This window comes from Lytechinus variegatus, chromosome 1 (assembly GCF_018143015.1).
Source record: "Lytechinus variegatus isolate NC3 chromosome 1, Lvar_3.0, whole genome shotgun sequence".
Classification (NCBI taxonomy): domain Eukaryota; kingdom Metazoa; phylum Echinodermata; class Echinoidea; order Temnopleuroida; family Toxopneustidae; genus Lytechinus; species Lytechinus variegatus.
Window position 1 is genome coordinate 35,300,245 of NC_054740.1, and position 14,360 is coordinate 35,314,604.

Below are 14,360 nucleotides of genomic sequence, written 5' to 3' on the forward strand. Positions count from 1 at the left end.
CAGGTTTCAGAAAAGCTTTTCTTTAAATGCGTTTTCTGCCAAACTAACTTTCGCATCGAAGTGCGCAGAGAGGACGGTTTGTGGTGCATGCGACGATATCATTAAATGATTCATATCAGTTCCCCTTCTTACAAAGAGTTACAATAGGTACAAATCAATTCATATTGTGATCAATATAAAATCCCTATCTCTACACAAATTTAGTTCAATCACAAAAATGTTGATTTCAATCTGTTGAAAACCATTGTTAACTCTTAACGTGCCATTCACCGTAATCAGCGAGTGCCACTTTTTTTCAAAGAGGCTATACATGTATTTAATTGTTTTATTTATAAAAAAGGGAATCACTCCTGAGACAATAATGTTAAACCTCTTGACCATAAGCTAACCTCAACAATGGAATCACTCATGCATGCAATGCACTCCTGGAAATGCAATAGGCATTACAATAGCTGTAGCTGTATGACCATTGCACGAAAATGTGTTCATGGCACTCCAGTGGATGCACAGAGATGTGTTCATGGCATGTTAAGGGTTAAATGGGGCCCATGTGTATTATATGGTCTCCACAGGTACAGATTATTCCAGACAGGTGTCAATTGAGATTAAAATATCAATTTACTTGTGTTTCAACCAAGCCATCTGAATCTAAAAATACCATGAAATACAACATAATAACCTACTCTATGATGTAACAGGTAATAAAATGTTATTTCCTTTTAGCTTTAATAGCTTTGTCTTTGGATTTTTTCTGTGCCGATGATCCGCCACCGAAGAAACTTGTTGCCATTTCAGATAAATCTGGTAAATCTTGCTTCTGATTCATCAAATTCATGTTCTGCATTTCCTGCAAGTATTAGAATAAAATCATGTTGGCAATATTTTCATTGCAAAAGAGCTCCTTTTGGGGGATGGGAAGGGCTTAGTACTGAAGCGAAAAGGGTGTAAGAAATTCTGTGGAAAATTGGGTGGATACTTTGTTAAACTCTGATGTTGTTTTAATTAAGGAACCAGAAATATGAAGTTTTGGAAATTGACATTAAGATATGCAGCTGAATATTGCCATTCATAAAATACTCATGTGGCAACCTGAAAATAACACAGCATTCTATGAGGTAAAAATCGTGTGTCAACTTCCCATTAGTTGAATATTTTTCAATTGTTTGAAGCATGGGATCATTCTTTGAAGTTTGGACATGGCCTTTCATCTCAAATATTGTTTTTCCAGACAAAATACTCGAAAAAGTGAATTCATCAATTGTTCACAAAGTCATCCTGTCTTGCAGACATTACATTTTCTCAGACAATAAATTGTTCTGCTATGAATTCCACACATGAATCAAATGACAATAAACCCTACCCTAGACCTAAGTTACTTAACACTTCTTTAAGAAATAAAGTTTGAAGCAATTGTAACAGGAGCAAAATTTCAAATAAAACTGTTCTTTAAAATAAGCGATAGTGATCGATACTGAAGAATAAAATTTTACAATGACAAAAATCAAGAGGATTCTGGAAGAAAAAGAAGTAACCTGAACTTCCTAGATTTCTTGCTGACTTACCTTTTGTAGCTCTGGATCTTGTGTGTTGACTAGTTTGGGAAGTATGACAATGAATACAACAGGCAAGACCATCATAAGCACCTGGAGATAAAATGTTGGAAAGAATTAACATGAATATATCTCTTTGTTGTTTCCAGTGTAAATAAGTATTAAAGAAAAACAACTGTTAATAAAATGGAAAAGGATGTGTGACAATAATTGCAAACTATGATGAATAGTTCAGAACATATCTCAAATGAAATAAATCAATGACCAATCTATTTGAAAACCTACAGATGTATATCTCTCACACCCATTATTACCTTATCACATGCCATCAGTGATGGGTAAAGACATACAAACCCAACTTAGTTTAGACTACAAACTATGGAAATTAATTTATTTGATTTCAATTGTTGCAACAATCCAAATATAGAGTATCAATATTTGTAACATAAAATGAAGAGGAAAGTTGTGTTAATTACATGTATATGTACATTAGCACATTTTGTAGAAACAATTTGTAAAGAGGAAGTAAACTGAAGTGAAAAACTAATATTTTCTGACAGAAATAAAAAAACAAACCAAACATTCATATTGGGTCACTAGAAATAATCAGGGAATTATTTTCCCGGTATTGCATCACAATTTTCTCTACATTTTTTTTTTTACATAGGACTATACAGAGTGTAGTTGATAGCTTTCCTGTTATGACCAAAAATCCCTGATAATATTCAGCTGGATATTTAAGATTTAAGATTTATTTTGTTAATGGAAACACGATAATAGTGTCCTTTATATACCGTACATGAAAGGAAAGATCCTGGTGTCTAAGGTGTAAAAGGTTGCAAATAGCCCAAGTTTGAAATTTAAAACCCAATCTATATCAATATATCCTAAAAAATTGTGCACTTAGACAATAAGATTAAAAGACCTTAGAAGCATAACAGATCTCTTCACTGATTGCATGTTCCATGTGACAAGCCCCACATTTTAAAGGCCATGTTTTAGACAAAGCTTACCATAGGGTTTTTGAGTACATCAACTATCCTGAACTCTTCTCTCTTCTGGAAGTACCCAGCAAGACCCTTGCTCCTGAGCCTCAGTGGATAGGTAACCTGAATCACAGACTTGCTGTCAACATTGTTCACTCTCCTAGCTCTGATCTTACCCCTGGCTGAGATATCTATTCTTGTGGCTTCAAACATATACTTGGGGTGAGCAATCTCTACGACATAGGATCCAGTAGGTATGTCATGCACCTCAAATGTTCCATCCGATCTGTTAATGAGATTTTATTTATTTAACTTCAGGCAAAAGGAATACAGATACAGAGAATATTGAAAGACCATTACATGTAGACCAGTAGCCATGGAGAGTAGTTGGATAGCTCAACAAAATAGATGTTTTACAAACATACATACAGTGCTCAAAAGTTTGTGAACCCCATCAGAAAAAGAACATATTTAAATGTTTAAGTTAATCTTGTTTTGAATATCTAACTGTAAAGTCAGGTGATGAAAATTGCATTGCATTTATTAACGTTTGCTTCTCTGGGCTCACCAAACATTAGGTGGTTTCAGACCGCCTCGAAGTTCTTCAGTTCCAGGTATTCTCTGATCGGGAAATTTACCCTGATCAGAAAATACCAGGTATTTTGGTAATGTGAAAGCATACTACGCATAATTTCCCCGAAAGAAAATACCCGCTAAATAGTAGGTACTTGACGTAATTATGAGAACTTTCGCGGGGATTTTCCAAGGTCCCAGGTATTTTGGCAATGTGAAAGCAATTTACAGGAACTTTTAGCCCAGCGTGTCATTGGGTGCGGGAGTTGTGGGTGGCTGCTGGGCTAGTGATTTTGAATCTCGAGCCTTGCCTGCTTATCAGACTATACTGCGCATGCTCGTAACTTCAGGAACTTATCCCGAAGGGTATGTTTCGGGGCGGTGTGAATGCAGGAATAATTAAAGGACAAGTCCACCCCAACAAAAACTTGATTTGAATAAAAAGAGAAAAATTCAACAAGCACAACACTGAAAATTTCATCAAAATCGGATGTAAAATAAGAAAGTTATGGTATTTTAAAGTTTCGCTTATTTTCAACAAAATAGTTATATGAACGAGCCAGTTACATCCAAATGAGAGAGTTGATGACATCACTCACTAACTATTTCTTTTGTATTTTATTATATGAAATATGAAATATTTTGATTTTCTCGTCATTGTCATGTAAAATGAAGTTTCATTCCTCCCTAAACACGTGGAATTCCATTATTTTAACATTTTGTGCTTCAGGCAAGGAGGTCCTAATTGTCAAATTCGTAAAAATTGAAATATTGTATTGTATATAACTATTTTGTTGAAAATAAGCGAAACTTTGAAATGTCATAACTTTCTTATTTTACATCCGATTTTGATGAAATTTTCAGCATTAATGTGCTTGTCTGATTTTTCTCTATTGATTCAAATCAACATTTTTCTGAGATGGACTTGACCTTTAATGGGTATTTTTAGCCTAAAAAGTTCTCGTATTTAAATTTTTAACTGGGGATTCTTGTGATTGAGGCGGTTTGAAACCACCTATTGTAGTGTTGTTGTCTACATTCAACACTCAGCATGATAAGTGCATTTTGTGGTGGGATTCACTGACTTTTGAGCGTACATGTAACTCTACATGTACATAGAATCAAATGTTGTCATAACACATGAAAAAAGAAAAACACTGAAACAATTGAAGCAAGGGGAAGTATGGAAGAGTAAGAACAGAATTAGGATTAACACAATATCAGGCGAAAGAATACTCTCGCCAAATGGATTTACAAGCCCCCCCCCCCCATATAATATGCAATCATACATATATATTATTAGAGTGTCAGCATGACATCATTGTTTCAATTGAACTAACCAATGTTGTTACACCTACATAATACATATATGTATCTTTTTTGTAATTTCTGGAAGGCATCTTATGCGCTACATTTGAAGAAAAATGATAAAATAAGTAACCCCTTTCATGTCTTGTTTAAGCATGTGTGATCCCATTTATAAAACTTCAGTTATGAGCTACGATGAACAAAATAATTCATTGATCAGTGACCACTATATTGGATTCTGTTTTAATTTATTTTCAGATTGTTAGAAGTTAGAATTGTCATAAATAGTAATGTATGCACAAGAAATATATATTTTTCGTGCATTTTTGTAGAGATTGGCTGGTCAGAGGCGAGCTTCTGAAGAAGTGAGAGAAGACCAGTAAAAGTTACAGACGTGACACTAACTTAGCGACAGAAAGTACAATGTACAGTTGTAATAGTCTAAATCCTATATGTATCTTGTTTCTTTAGACTTTACTTTAAAAAACTTTTAAAAGGCACCCACTGATCCATCTGTGATTCCAATTTTTTTCCAATTCATGATTTATTAATCTTAATATTACATCCAGGCAGCCTGTCTAATTGCAAATCTGTAGCAGCTGTAAAAAGAGACATACAATGTGAATTATCTTTTATGATCAGTGCTACTTTGCTGTCGCCTAACAGTTGGATTCATTTTTTTCTCTCTTTCTTTTTCATGGAAAAAATTTGGAATTACCTGTGTCATTTTCAAGATTGTATGGAGTAGAGAGACACTGATATACTTACATAGTCTTTCAAAAGACCATTTTAGCCAACTAATTTTTAGAGGTCAGGGTGTTTCACACTTCCATGTCTCGTTGTGTGCCTTATAAAAGTCATCACTGCAATGACTGCATTGGTTAAAATCTTGCTAAGAGGATGCACGCTACTGTGTATTGATTTTCATCAATTTGATAATACTGCATGATACATACAATGTGCTGTGTTTGGCAGAACTAAGCATGGCTTAAATTCCCAATAACTCTATGTAAAACACCCGCTTGATTTCAATCATATCATTCGAAAAAATTCAAGCAAACATGCAGCTGAAAATGCAATAACGTGTTGCGCACTGCCGGTTTGCATGAACTTGGATTGCTAATTAAATTTAAATAATACTTAACCCATGATGAAAGTGAAGTGATCCACACAAAATTCAAATACCTTATCTATTTTCCACAGACATTTACTTTAGGCATAAAAACACTCTTAATTCTTCAGAACTTTTACAATCGTAACACCTAAAATACTCACAATTTCTGAAATTGTGGAAAAATTTGTCAACTTTTTTTTGAAGGTCAAAGTCACTGCCAAAAATAGATCCCAATTTGAGTATTGAAACCTTTATGGTTTTGCCATGTCTTTGGCAGCGAGTGGACCAGAAATCAGGACATTATGCTTCTAAGAGGACCCTTCATCATTCATCTCCCATTTTTGGGGATGATCCTTGACCTTGTAGAGTATGGACTGGTAAGATGTTCTGGGGCCCAAGTTTCCCAACCAAAGCTACATGTAGGACAAAAATTATATTTGGGCAAATAGTCTAATTCAATAAGCGTCACTCATTCAATGAACAAGGTTATGATATAACCTTGTTCTCAGTTATATCTCCATGTGTGGCAAAATAAAGGTGGCAATGTTTGGCTAATTTTCTCTTTTTGTTTGGGGCAAATGATTGATGTTTTTACACTGACAGTTTCCATTACACCTATTATTCATACAACTTGGCTCTTATTTAAATTTGATACTTTAAATCATTTTTTTCTTAATTAAAAATAGAGATCAAAAAATGAAAATTTTCTTGCCATATTACTTTCCACCAATAGAGGGCGTACACAAAAATATGCCCAAAATTCAAGTTTTTGAGCGCTCTGGTGAATACAAAAATTATTCCCAAGTTACTAATGAAAAATAAATTGCAACTGTATGAAAATTAGTAATTTTGGTCACAAAAGTGATATTTTAATGACTTTTTAAAGTGTGTGCTCTGGACAACATTGGCATACCATAGTCCTACCTGTAGATTCCCCACAGGCAGGGTAGTAGCAGTGAACAAGTGATAAGCGTTACTCATTTTACTACTATGACTTAAATCACTATTAACTTAAATGTAGGTTAGTTAGGCCAAGGCATTAGCCTATTCAGGAAATAACACTTTTATAGCTTGATTTTTCTGTGCGCGGTGACATGTAATGAACCCTGGTTTCGTGGTTTGAGTGGCTTGTTCCAACCGGATCAACATGATCAAGTGTATTGCCGTTGGTGAGCGTATGCATTCATTTAGTGTGCAGTTTTCTTTGTCTAACGGTTCGTGGGTTCATTCGTTCACCGGCCCAATACTGTTTTTTTTTTCTTTCTTTTTTGTCTGAGGGTGTGTGGTGTGGAGGGGAAAAAAAAACATTTATAACTATGTATCCAAGGAAGGAAGAAACGTAATCTGGTCTGTGTCGGGATGTATGTGCAATCATTTAAATTTATTCAATGCCCTGGAAGTCACATGCTCTTTTCTTTCTCTTTTTCTATCACACCCCCTCTCTCCCACCAGCCCCCACCCCTCTCCCTCTCCTCTTTCTTTTACTCTTCCCCTTTTTCATTCCTTCTCTCACTTTTATAACTTCCACCTCTCTTTTCTCAACTGCTTTTACTTTTTTTTCCTTTTACCCACTGTATTTCTTTATAATTTCATGCTTGTTTTAATATTTTGAATCGGGGTAATTATAGTAATGTATTGTATATGCTATTATGTTAATATAATCTATGTTATTTATGTATGCCCTGCTTGTTCTGTTACTCAGATATGTCCTGGGCATTCCTTTCTTCTATGTTTGTATATATTTTATATATTTTATTCCTTTGTTTGAACGATTTGAATGTCAATAAAGTGATGAATTACTAAGAAGGAATAAAAAAGAGAATGAAAGAATGGTGCCGAAAGAACATTAAGAAGGGGGTTTTGGAGAAGTATCTTTTTACAATTATTGGAGGGGACATGAGGAAGTCTTTCTGCCAAATCTAAAAATCTCAAAATCTATTTGACCATCTTTTCATTCATATAATTATAAACAATGACATGAAGTTAAGGCCAGGCAAAGGCTACGTATTCCGCAGTGGAGCTACAACTCACCTGACAAAGCCGACGAACTGGCCGCCGTCCACCAGCACCTTCGCCAGTGGCACCCAATCTGCGGGCTTGACTCCCGGTACAGAAACCTTTCCTTCGATCTTAAAAGTCGCCATTTGTTTTTCATCATCAGCCTCCTCTGATGAGCTATAGGACATACTCAGGAATAATATCACAAGAACAGTCCACTTATCCATTTTAATGTAAAAATCTAGGCCTATTTCAAATAGAGTTGACTTTCCGAATGAGACTTTGCCTCGTCTTATCTTCGCTTTGACCGACCAATCCACTTATGAGCAGGGGCGCTGGCTATCATGATAACATGAGAAAGGCGACGTGAAGAAAATTCAAAGCAAGCGAACTTGTTTTCATCAATGAGCTGACCACAACAGTTCTTTCCTTTTTTCAATTAATCGCATAATTGAACTTTTACAGATATTTTCTGTTCAAAAAGAAAGGAAAATGTGTTGCGTTTAGAATGATCCGTCCGGCCCCTGCGTTTCAACATTTTTTACCCCCTTACCTTAATATGGGATTGTCATCACGGTTCAAGATGGCTGCGCCCACGTTAATATACCGAAGAGGGGGTGCCTTGATTATTCCTTTCTTTATTTCGGCTCGTATGTATTTCGTCAGTGAAATCATTATAGATTTACTAGTACTAGAAATATAAGCCTAGCCAGAATCATATTTACCTTGGAATTTACCTTGGAAGTAGGCATAAACTTACACACAACTTATTTGCCCCTCTGTATCCAAACGTTGGTACCGGTACCTAGTTACTTGGCGTTGAGTTGCATGGGTAGAGCATGGACAATATATGGACATGGACATATATCAGTATATTAATTATATATGGACATGGACATATATCAGTATATTAATTTGTGAGTATTGGAAACAGAGCTGACTAATGAAATTCTATTGACTGATGTTCTGGTCATGTTCCATTTTGATTGTTGAATGATTGATACGGTACTTGAGAGGCATATAACATAGTCCTAGTAAAAAGTTAACTTTTTTCTTCACAGTAAAAAGACTACATTGGGAAAATGCTTTTAGACTGAATCAACAATTTATTCCCTTCAAGGCTGTGTTCTTCCTCCTATGGGCAGGTAATATGTAACTTTGTAACCAACTTTGCTCGAGAAGAAAATGATGCATCATACATTATTCAAGCAGTTTAATCTACAATAAATTACAAAACTGGCCCTACCTTTTACCCGGGCCTTTTACTTGTAAGTGTGTGGATCTTGTATTTTTCTCCCAGTCGCATATTACTTCATTAAAACAATTTTGAAATTTTCCGAATTTCATCATTTTGAGAAAATTTCATTTTTTTTTCAGAATCTAAATTCGTAAAGAATAATTTGATATAAATCATTTTTCTCTGACTTGATTAAAAAAAAATTGCACATAACCTGATATTATCTATCATGGAAGTTTTATAGATTTAGTTTAAGTTAAGAGGAAAAAAATGTGGATAAATGTTTACCACATGTAAATTTACAGACTGAATCTGTTGGGTGTTTTATGGAGATGATGATCAGGAGATGTTTTCTTTCAATTGGGCTGAATGCAATGGGCTCTAATTCATATTATATTTTCCTTTTCATTCAGGATTGGTGAGCCTTCTACCCTTTCTCCCTGTCTACATGTCATATCTTGGTCTGAATGCTATTCAAGTTGGTGTCGTAAGAGGCATCGAACCATTCATTGGGATGTTTTCATCTCCGCTGTGTGGAAGCTTGGCAGATAAATTCAGCATGCATCGGTTCATCATGGTTAGCAGTATCATAGCGACAGGGTTTGCGTATGGGAGTGGTGTTTTTGTGTCACTTATTGATACAAATCATGTAATGAATTGGACAAATATTTCTCATGTGCCACAGGAAGGATATATTGGAGAGCTTGGAAAGATAAAAGAAGAGCAACTAGAGATGGATACATCCTTGATTCAGATATGGAAGAGTTATAACTGTGGCTGTTGTCATCACTGCATGTCAAGTAATTGTAAAACTGATGAATTTTGGAAGATTGGTATTGATTTAACTTCAAGATCAGTTGCAGAAACAAAGTACAAAAGCCTCAACAATGAGTTAAGTCGTTCATTTGCATGTTGCCTTTGTAGCTGTAGATTAGAAAATGAAACATTCCAAGAAATGATAAAAGAATGTGTCACAGACTACAATAGACCTAAAGATGAATGTCATGAGATATGCAGTGATGCCAGTACGTTATCAAAAATGACAAATCATACTTCAATATCAAATTTATCTCAGTATCACAGGAGAGAAAGAACTGATACTCAAAGTCCAAAATTGGGGGCTCCAAATGATAAGGACCTAAGACTTGCATTCATTCTGATGCTGCTGATTGTTATCACTGGACAATTTGTGAGCAACCCGTTTACTCCGTTTTTAGATGCAGCTGCCATGGCACTTGTGAAAAAATGTAACGATCAAGGACAAAATGTAGAATATGGCCATCAAAGACTATGGGGTGGAATAGCCTGGGGTGTCATGGCTCCCCTGTCAGGGCTTGCTGTTGATAAATACTCCGCTGCCTATCCAGAGTCTTTCAACAAGTACCTTCCAGCTTTCATTTTCTTTTTTGTATTTGTACTATCGTCTGTCGTTCCTGCATTATTCATCAGCTTTCTTCGACACCGCCCACCTGAGTCACTTGCAAGTAATCTTGGCACCCTCATCCGAAGACCCAAGGTTCTTGTTTTCCTCTATGCTATTTTCATCACAGGAGTGTCTGTTGGTGTTATCAAGACCTATCTCTTCTTGTTCCTTGCTGAACTCTCTGGAAGCCACACCATCATGGGACTAACTCTGACCCTGACAAGTATGGCAGAAGTTCCTTTCATGTTCTTTGCTACTAAGCTTATTGAAAGACTCGGACACCGTGGAGTCTTTGTTCTGACCCTCTTCTGTTTTACTTTGAGGTTTGTTGGCTACTCTTTCTTGCAGAATCCATGGCTTGTTTTACCCATAGAACTCCTCCATGGAGTCACCTATGGCGCCCTTTGGCCAGCTTGTACCTCCTACATCAACCTCATCACTCCTGACAACATGCTCACTTCAATGCAGTCCATCACATTTGCAATCAGACTGGGTCTCGGTAAGCATTGGTTAAACTTTAAAGTCCCATTGAACCCCCTTCCTCCATTATTGTTGACACTTGAGAGGGAAGAAAAGAGTGGAATGGTTTTATATTGTAAGCCTAAAATTCAACTAACACAAAGCCCTGTCTAATACAATAGGCATTGACGGATGCTATTACTTCTTGGTTCATTAATGCCTTGGTATGGTTATAAACTGTCAATGATAGTTTTGTGCAGATTTAAAGTACTTCTAAAGAAATCAAAGATAGCACCCAATGTTACAACTGCACACTAGCAAGGAATGATTACACAGTTACATGCATTCAATAAGAATCTCTGAATTGCATGGTGTCATAAACTTAATAATTTGTTTGTAGTCTCCTGATATAATTTTCTGCACCTAATGCTTTTCTTGTCCAAATTGTAGGCAATGGTATTGGAGCATTGCTGGGTGGAGTTATCTACCACCAATATGGAGCTAGGAACCTATTCAGAGGAACTGCCGTCTTATGCATGCTAACTCTGATCTTCTATTGGCCAATGAGTGCTTACTTAGACAGACGGGATGAAAGAACTAGACGAGAGTATGCAGAAGCAAATGAACAAATATGACATTAATGGAGTTCAAAGGTCACTGTGTAGCTGTTGTGATGGGTTTAAAAGATTAGATGATTGGTAGTATAGCCAAGGGCAGGGCAAAGGGGCTGTTTAATTGCCAAGACTTGGAAGGGATTTAAACTCCAGTTACCTCCTGGGAAATTTCTGCAGTAAATGAAAACTTCACCAAATACAAAGTGTGCTCATGGGAGCATGCTCCTGTAAAATGAGATCGCATAATACATAATATTTGCTTACATGTAGGCACTGAAGTATTAGAATTCATAGTAAATTGTTTCTTGTGTTCACGGTTAAAAAACACTTCTTCCCCCCCCCCCTTCACTCTCTCCTTTTCTCTCTTCAAGTCACTTTTTCGGGCTCCATTTCTATCCAAAGTTCTTATGGACTACCATCTACATGGGTATATTTATTGGTAGGTTGGGGGAAATTGAGTATCCTTAGACTAGCAATAAAAAACTCATTCATATTAGAGTTAAGATTTAATTAGCTTCATGGTAAGTTATAATCCAATATGATTATCATAAAATTTGAGAAATACAATGTAGGCCTACTTTAAGCAGTGTCGTCTTTAAGTGCAGATTTTCAAGGGAGTTTACTTCACCCATGGTTTTCTTGTTGTACCGAATTTGCTAGAACCAACAAGATGTCGGTTGGACTTGGGTTTGCGTATTTAACAAATCAATCTTGAGGACAAGATAATACTTTTGTACTCTCTGAAAAAGAGTGCACTGTGCCTCTGTAGAGAACAGGTCTCTTACTGATTTAGGGGATTAATCCCGGGGGGGGCACTCAGTATATAATGCATAGTGGGTATGTGCCGCGGATCGGAGGGGACCCCCATTTTTACACTCAAATTTCCTACTAAGGCATAGCATTTTTGTCTTGAGAAAAAAACAAAACAAAGAAAGTCGCTCCGAAGCATATCATTTTCTTCTTATCGTGAAAAAAGAAGAAAGAAATCCGCTCCAGAGCTTCGCATATTTTCCGTTACGCCGTTCTGGTCACATTGATCTGCTGCAATGAGCCGCAATTTTGGTGAAAAGCGGCTGCAGAGCGCTGTCCGACTATCGCCTTTGCGCTAGCGCACCCGGCGCCGGGCTATAGCTGCATGCACGTATGCCCGTTCCATAGGGGTGCATATGCACTCACATGCAGGAGACCCGTTCCAAGGACCCCCGTTTCACAAACATTTGTAGTTCCTAAGCCCGTTCCGAGGACCCTCCTTTTTACAATTAGCCCGCTCGAAGGCCCCCGTTTTGTGTCTCGCCTGCGTCACATCCCTACTACTTTTTTTGGTCGAGTGCCCCCCCCCTCGGGTGATTAATAGAGAAAACTATAACTTCATGGTATGATTGCAGTATTATAAGTGTGTTTGATAGATTGTTGATTGAAGCTCAATGAGCCTTGCTGAAATATTGAAATACAAATATATTCATATACTATAGATTATTTCTGAAATACATTTGTATTGTTTTCTTATGAAACATCATGACTCACAATTATGATTGTCAGTGAAGCTTTTAAGTTGTCTTCTTTTTCTAGTAATAATATATTGCCTTTCCTGTTTTGTACCTTTATCTAATACATACCTAGTCTGGCAACTTTTAAGTGATTTATGTTGATTGATGACTTGCCGTGAGAGCCTTTTACATTATATTATGCTGTTTTCCTGTATTAAAACGCATACAGACCTACCTTATTTACCAAGTATCTTCTCAATTATCTGATTGAAATATGATTCACTAACAACTATAAAATTGCCGTATTAGTATGTGTGCAAATTCCAATATCAGACTTGCCTTTTGCCTTTGAAGAAATGCAATCATTGTAACATATTGATCAACAGGATAAAATATATATATTTAAATGATTTTTAAGATGGAAACAATGAATACAAATATATTATACTGTCGAGAAAGTAATAAGTCGCAAGTGTAGCATTGTATTTTTGACTTTATTGCTTTACTTATATGCATGTAATTGCAATTAGATGCGTCGTATAATCAGAAGTTGATGTGAGATCAAAGCTAATTGTGTATAGTAGATAGATCGAGAAATTGAGATTGAAAAAAGGAAAGATGCAAATGCTGAAAAAGAAGTTAAGGAAATTCGAACGGGGGTTGGAGAAGAAAAATAAATGAATATAATTAAAATGGAGAGTTTGAAAAGTGACAAATATGACAAAAGTAAAGAAATGCATAACATTACGATCGCTGCGGGAGAAAGAGATTAAGCAAATAAAAGGGACGGTCCGTGCTGAAAATATATGAAATAAATTGAGTAAAATTCACAGAGCAAAATGCTGAAAACTTCATCAAAATTGGATAACATATAGCGAAGTTATTGAATTGTAAAGTTATATGCACATCGTCATGAATATCCATTAGGTGGGCTGTTGATGTCGCATCCACACTTTCCCTTTTTATGTTATTACATGAAATCATAAATGTTTCATTTTTCATACATGTGTAAATGACGTGTCTCCATTATGATAAAATAACTTGCGGCAATAAATAACGAATGCACTCAGTTGTCAATCCAATTGATTTATTTCTTGGTAGAAAAATTTAGAATAAACCTAATTTCATATAATAAAATACTAAGGAACAAGTGGGGATATAACATCATCAGCCCACCTATTGATTATTCACAAAGACATGCCTAGAACTGTTTCAATGGAACAATGCAAATCTTTAAAATTTGATCACTTCGTTATTTGTTATCCGATTTTGATCAAATTTTCAGCTCTGAATTTTACTCTTTTTATTAAGATATAAATATTTCCAGCCTGGACCACCCCTTTAATGATTTTCCCCGAGAAATTGACACTCGTTTGCATCGCATGACGAAGCCATGAGGACACCTGCTTTGAAAGGGCCAGGGGTGTTGATCTCGGATAGGGGTGGGGCAATATGAACAAAATGACAAAAATTTACAATATTTTACTGAGGTGGACTTGACCTTTAAAGCTAGTTTCTACCTTTTTCCCATCCCAAAATCAATCACTGCAGACTCTGCCTGGACGATAATCCAAAACCGATCTGTCACCAACTTGAGGTCAAGCCGAAGCA

General features: G+C 36.1%; 2 protein-coding genes across 2 annotated transcripts; one reads left to right on the forward strand and one right to left on the reverse strand.

Annotated features, from left to right (window-relative positions):
• On the reverse strand, nt 1-7,853 carry LOC121412667 (ER membrane protein complex subunit 7-like). The gene is made up of 4 exons (XM_041605445.1): nt 7,563-7,853; nt 2,564-2,822; nt 1,563-1,643; nt 1-847 (listed from the first exon to the last, which is right to left on the reverse strand). The coding sequence occupies exons 1-4, from the start codon at nt 7,754-7,756 to the stop codon at nt 710-712; spliced, it is 672 nt and encodes a 223-aa protein (XP_041461379.1). The 5' UTR covers nt 7,757-7,853; the 3' UTR covers nt 1-709.
• Nucleotides 7,854-8,096: 243 nt separating this feature from the next.
• Nucleotides 8,097-11,995, forward strand: LOC121412656 (major facilitator superfamily domain-containing protein 6-like). The gene is made up of 4 exons (XM_041605436.1): nt 8,097-8,179; nt 8,591-8,674; nt 9,180-10,688; nt 11,099-11,995. The coding sequence occupies exons 1-4, from the start codon at nt 8,113-8,115 to the stop codon at nt 11,281-11,283; spliced, it is 1,845 nt and encodes a 614-aa protein (XP_041461370.1). The 5' UTR covers nt 8,097-8,112; the 3' UTR covers nt 11,284-11,995.
• The last annotated feature ends 2,365 nt before the right edge of the window (nt 11,996-14,360 follow it).

Coding starts and splice junctions, on each gene's coding strand:
- LOC121412667 (XM_041605445.1), bottom strand. CDS start 7,756: ATGGATAAGTGGACTGTTCTTGTGATATTATTCCTGAGTATGTCCTAT. Junction 2,823..7,562: donor CAGTTCGTCGGCTTTGTCAG/GTGAGTTGTAGC, acceptor TCTCATTAACAG/ATCGGATGGAACATTTGAGG. Junction 1,644..2,563: donor ATGTACTCAAAAACCCTATG/GTAAGCTTTGTC, acceptor TTTTATCTCCAG/GTGCTTATGATGGTCTTGCC.
- LOC121412656 (XM_041605436.1), top strand. CDS start 8,113: ATGGCTGCGCCCACGTTAATATACCGAAGAGGGGGTGCCTTGATTATT. Junction 8,675..9,179: donor GTTCTTCCTCCTATGGGCAG/GTAATATGTAAC, acceptor CTTTTCATTCAG/GATTGGTGAGCCTTCTACCC. Junction 10,689..11,098: donor TGCAATCAGACTGGGTCTCG/GTAAGCATTGGT, acceptor TCCAAATTGTAG/GCAATGGTATTGGAGCATTG.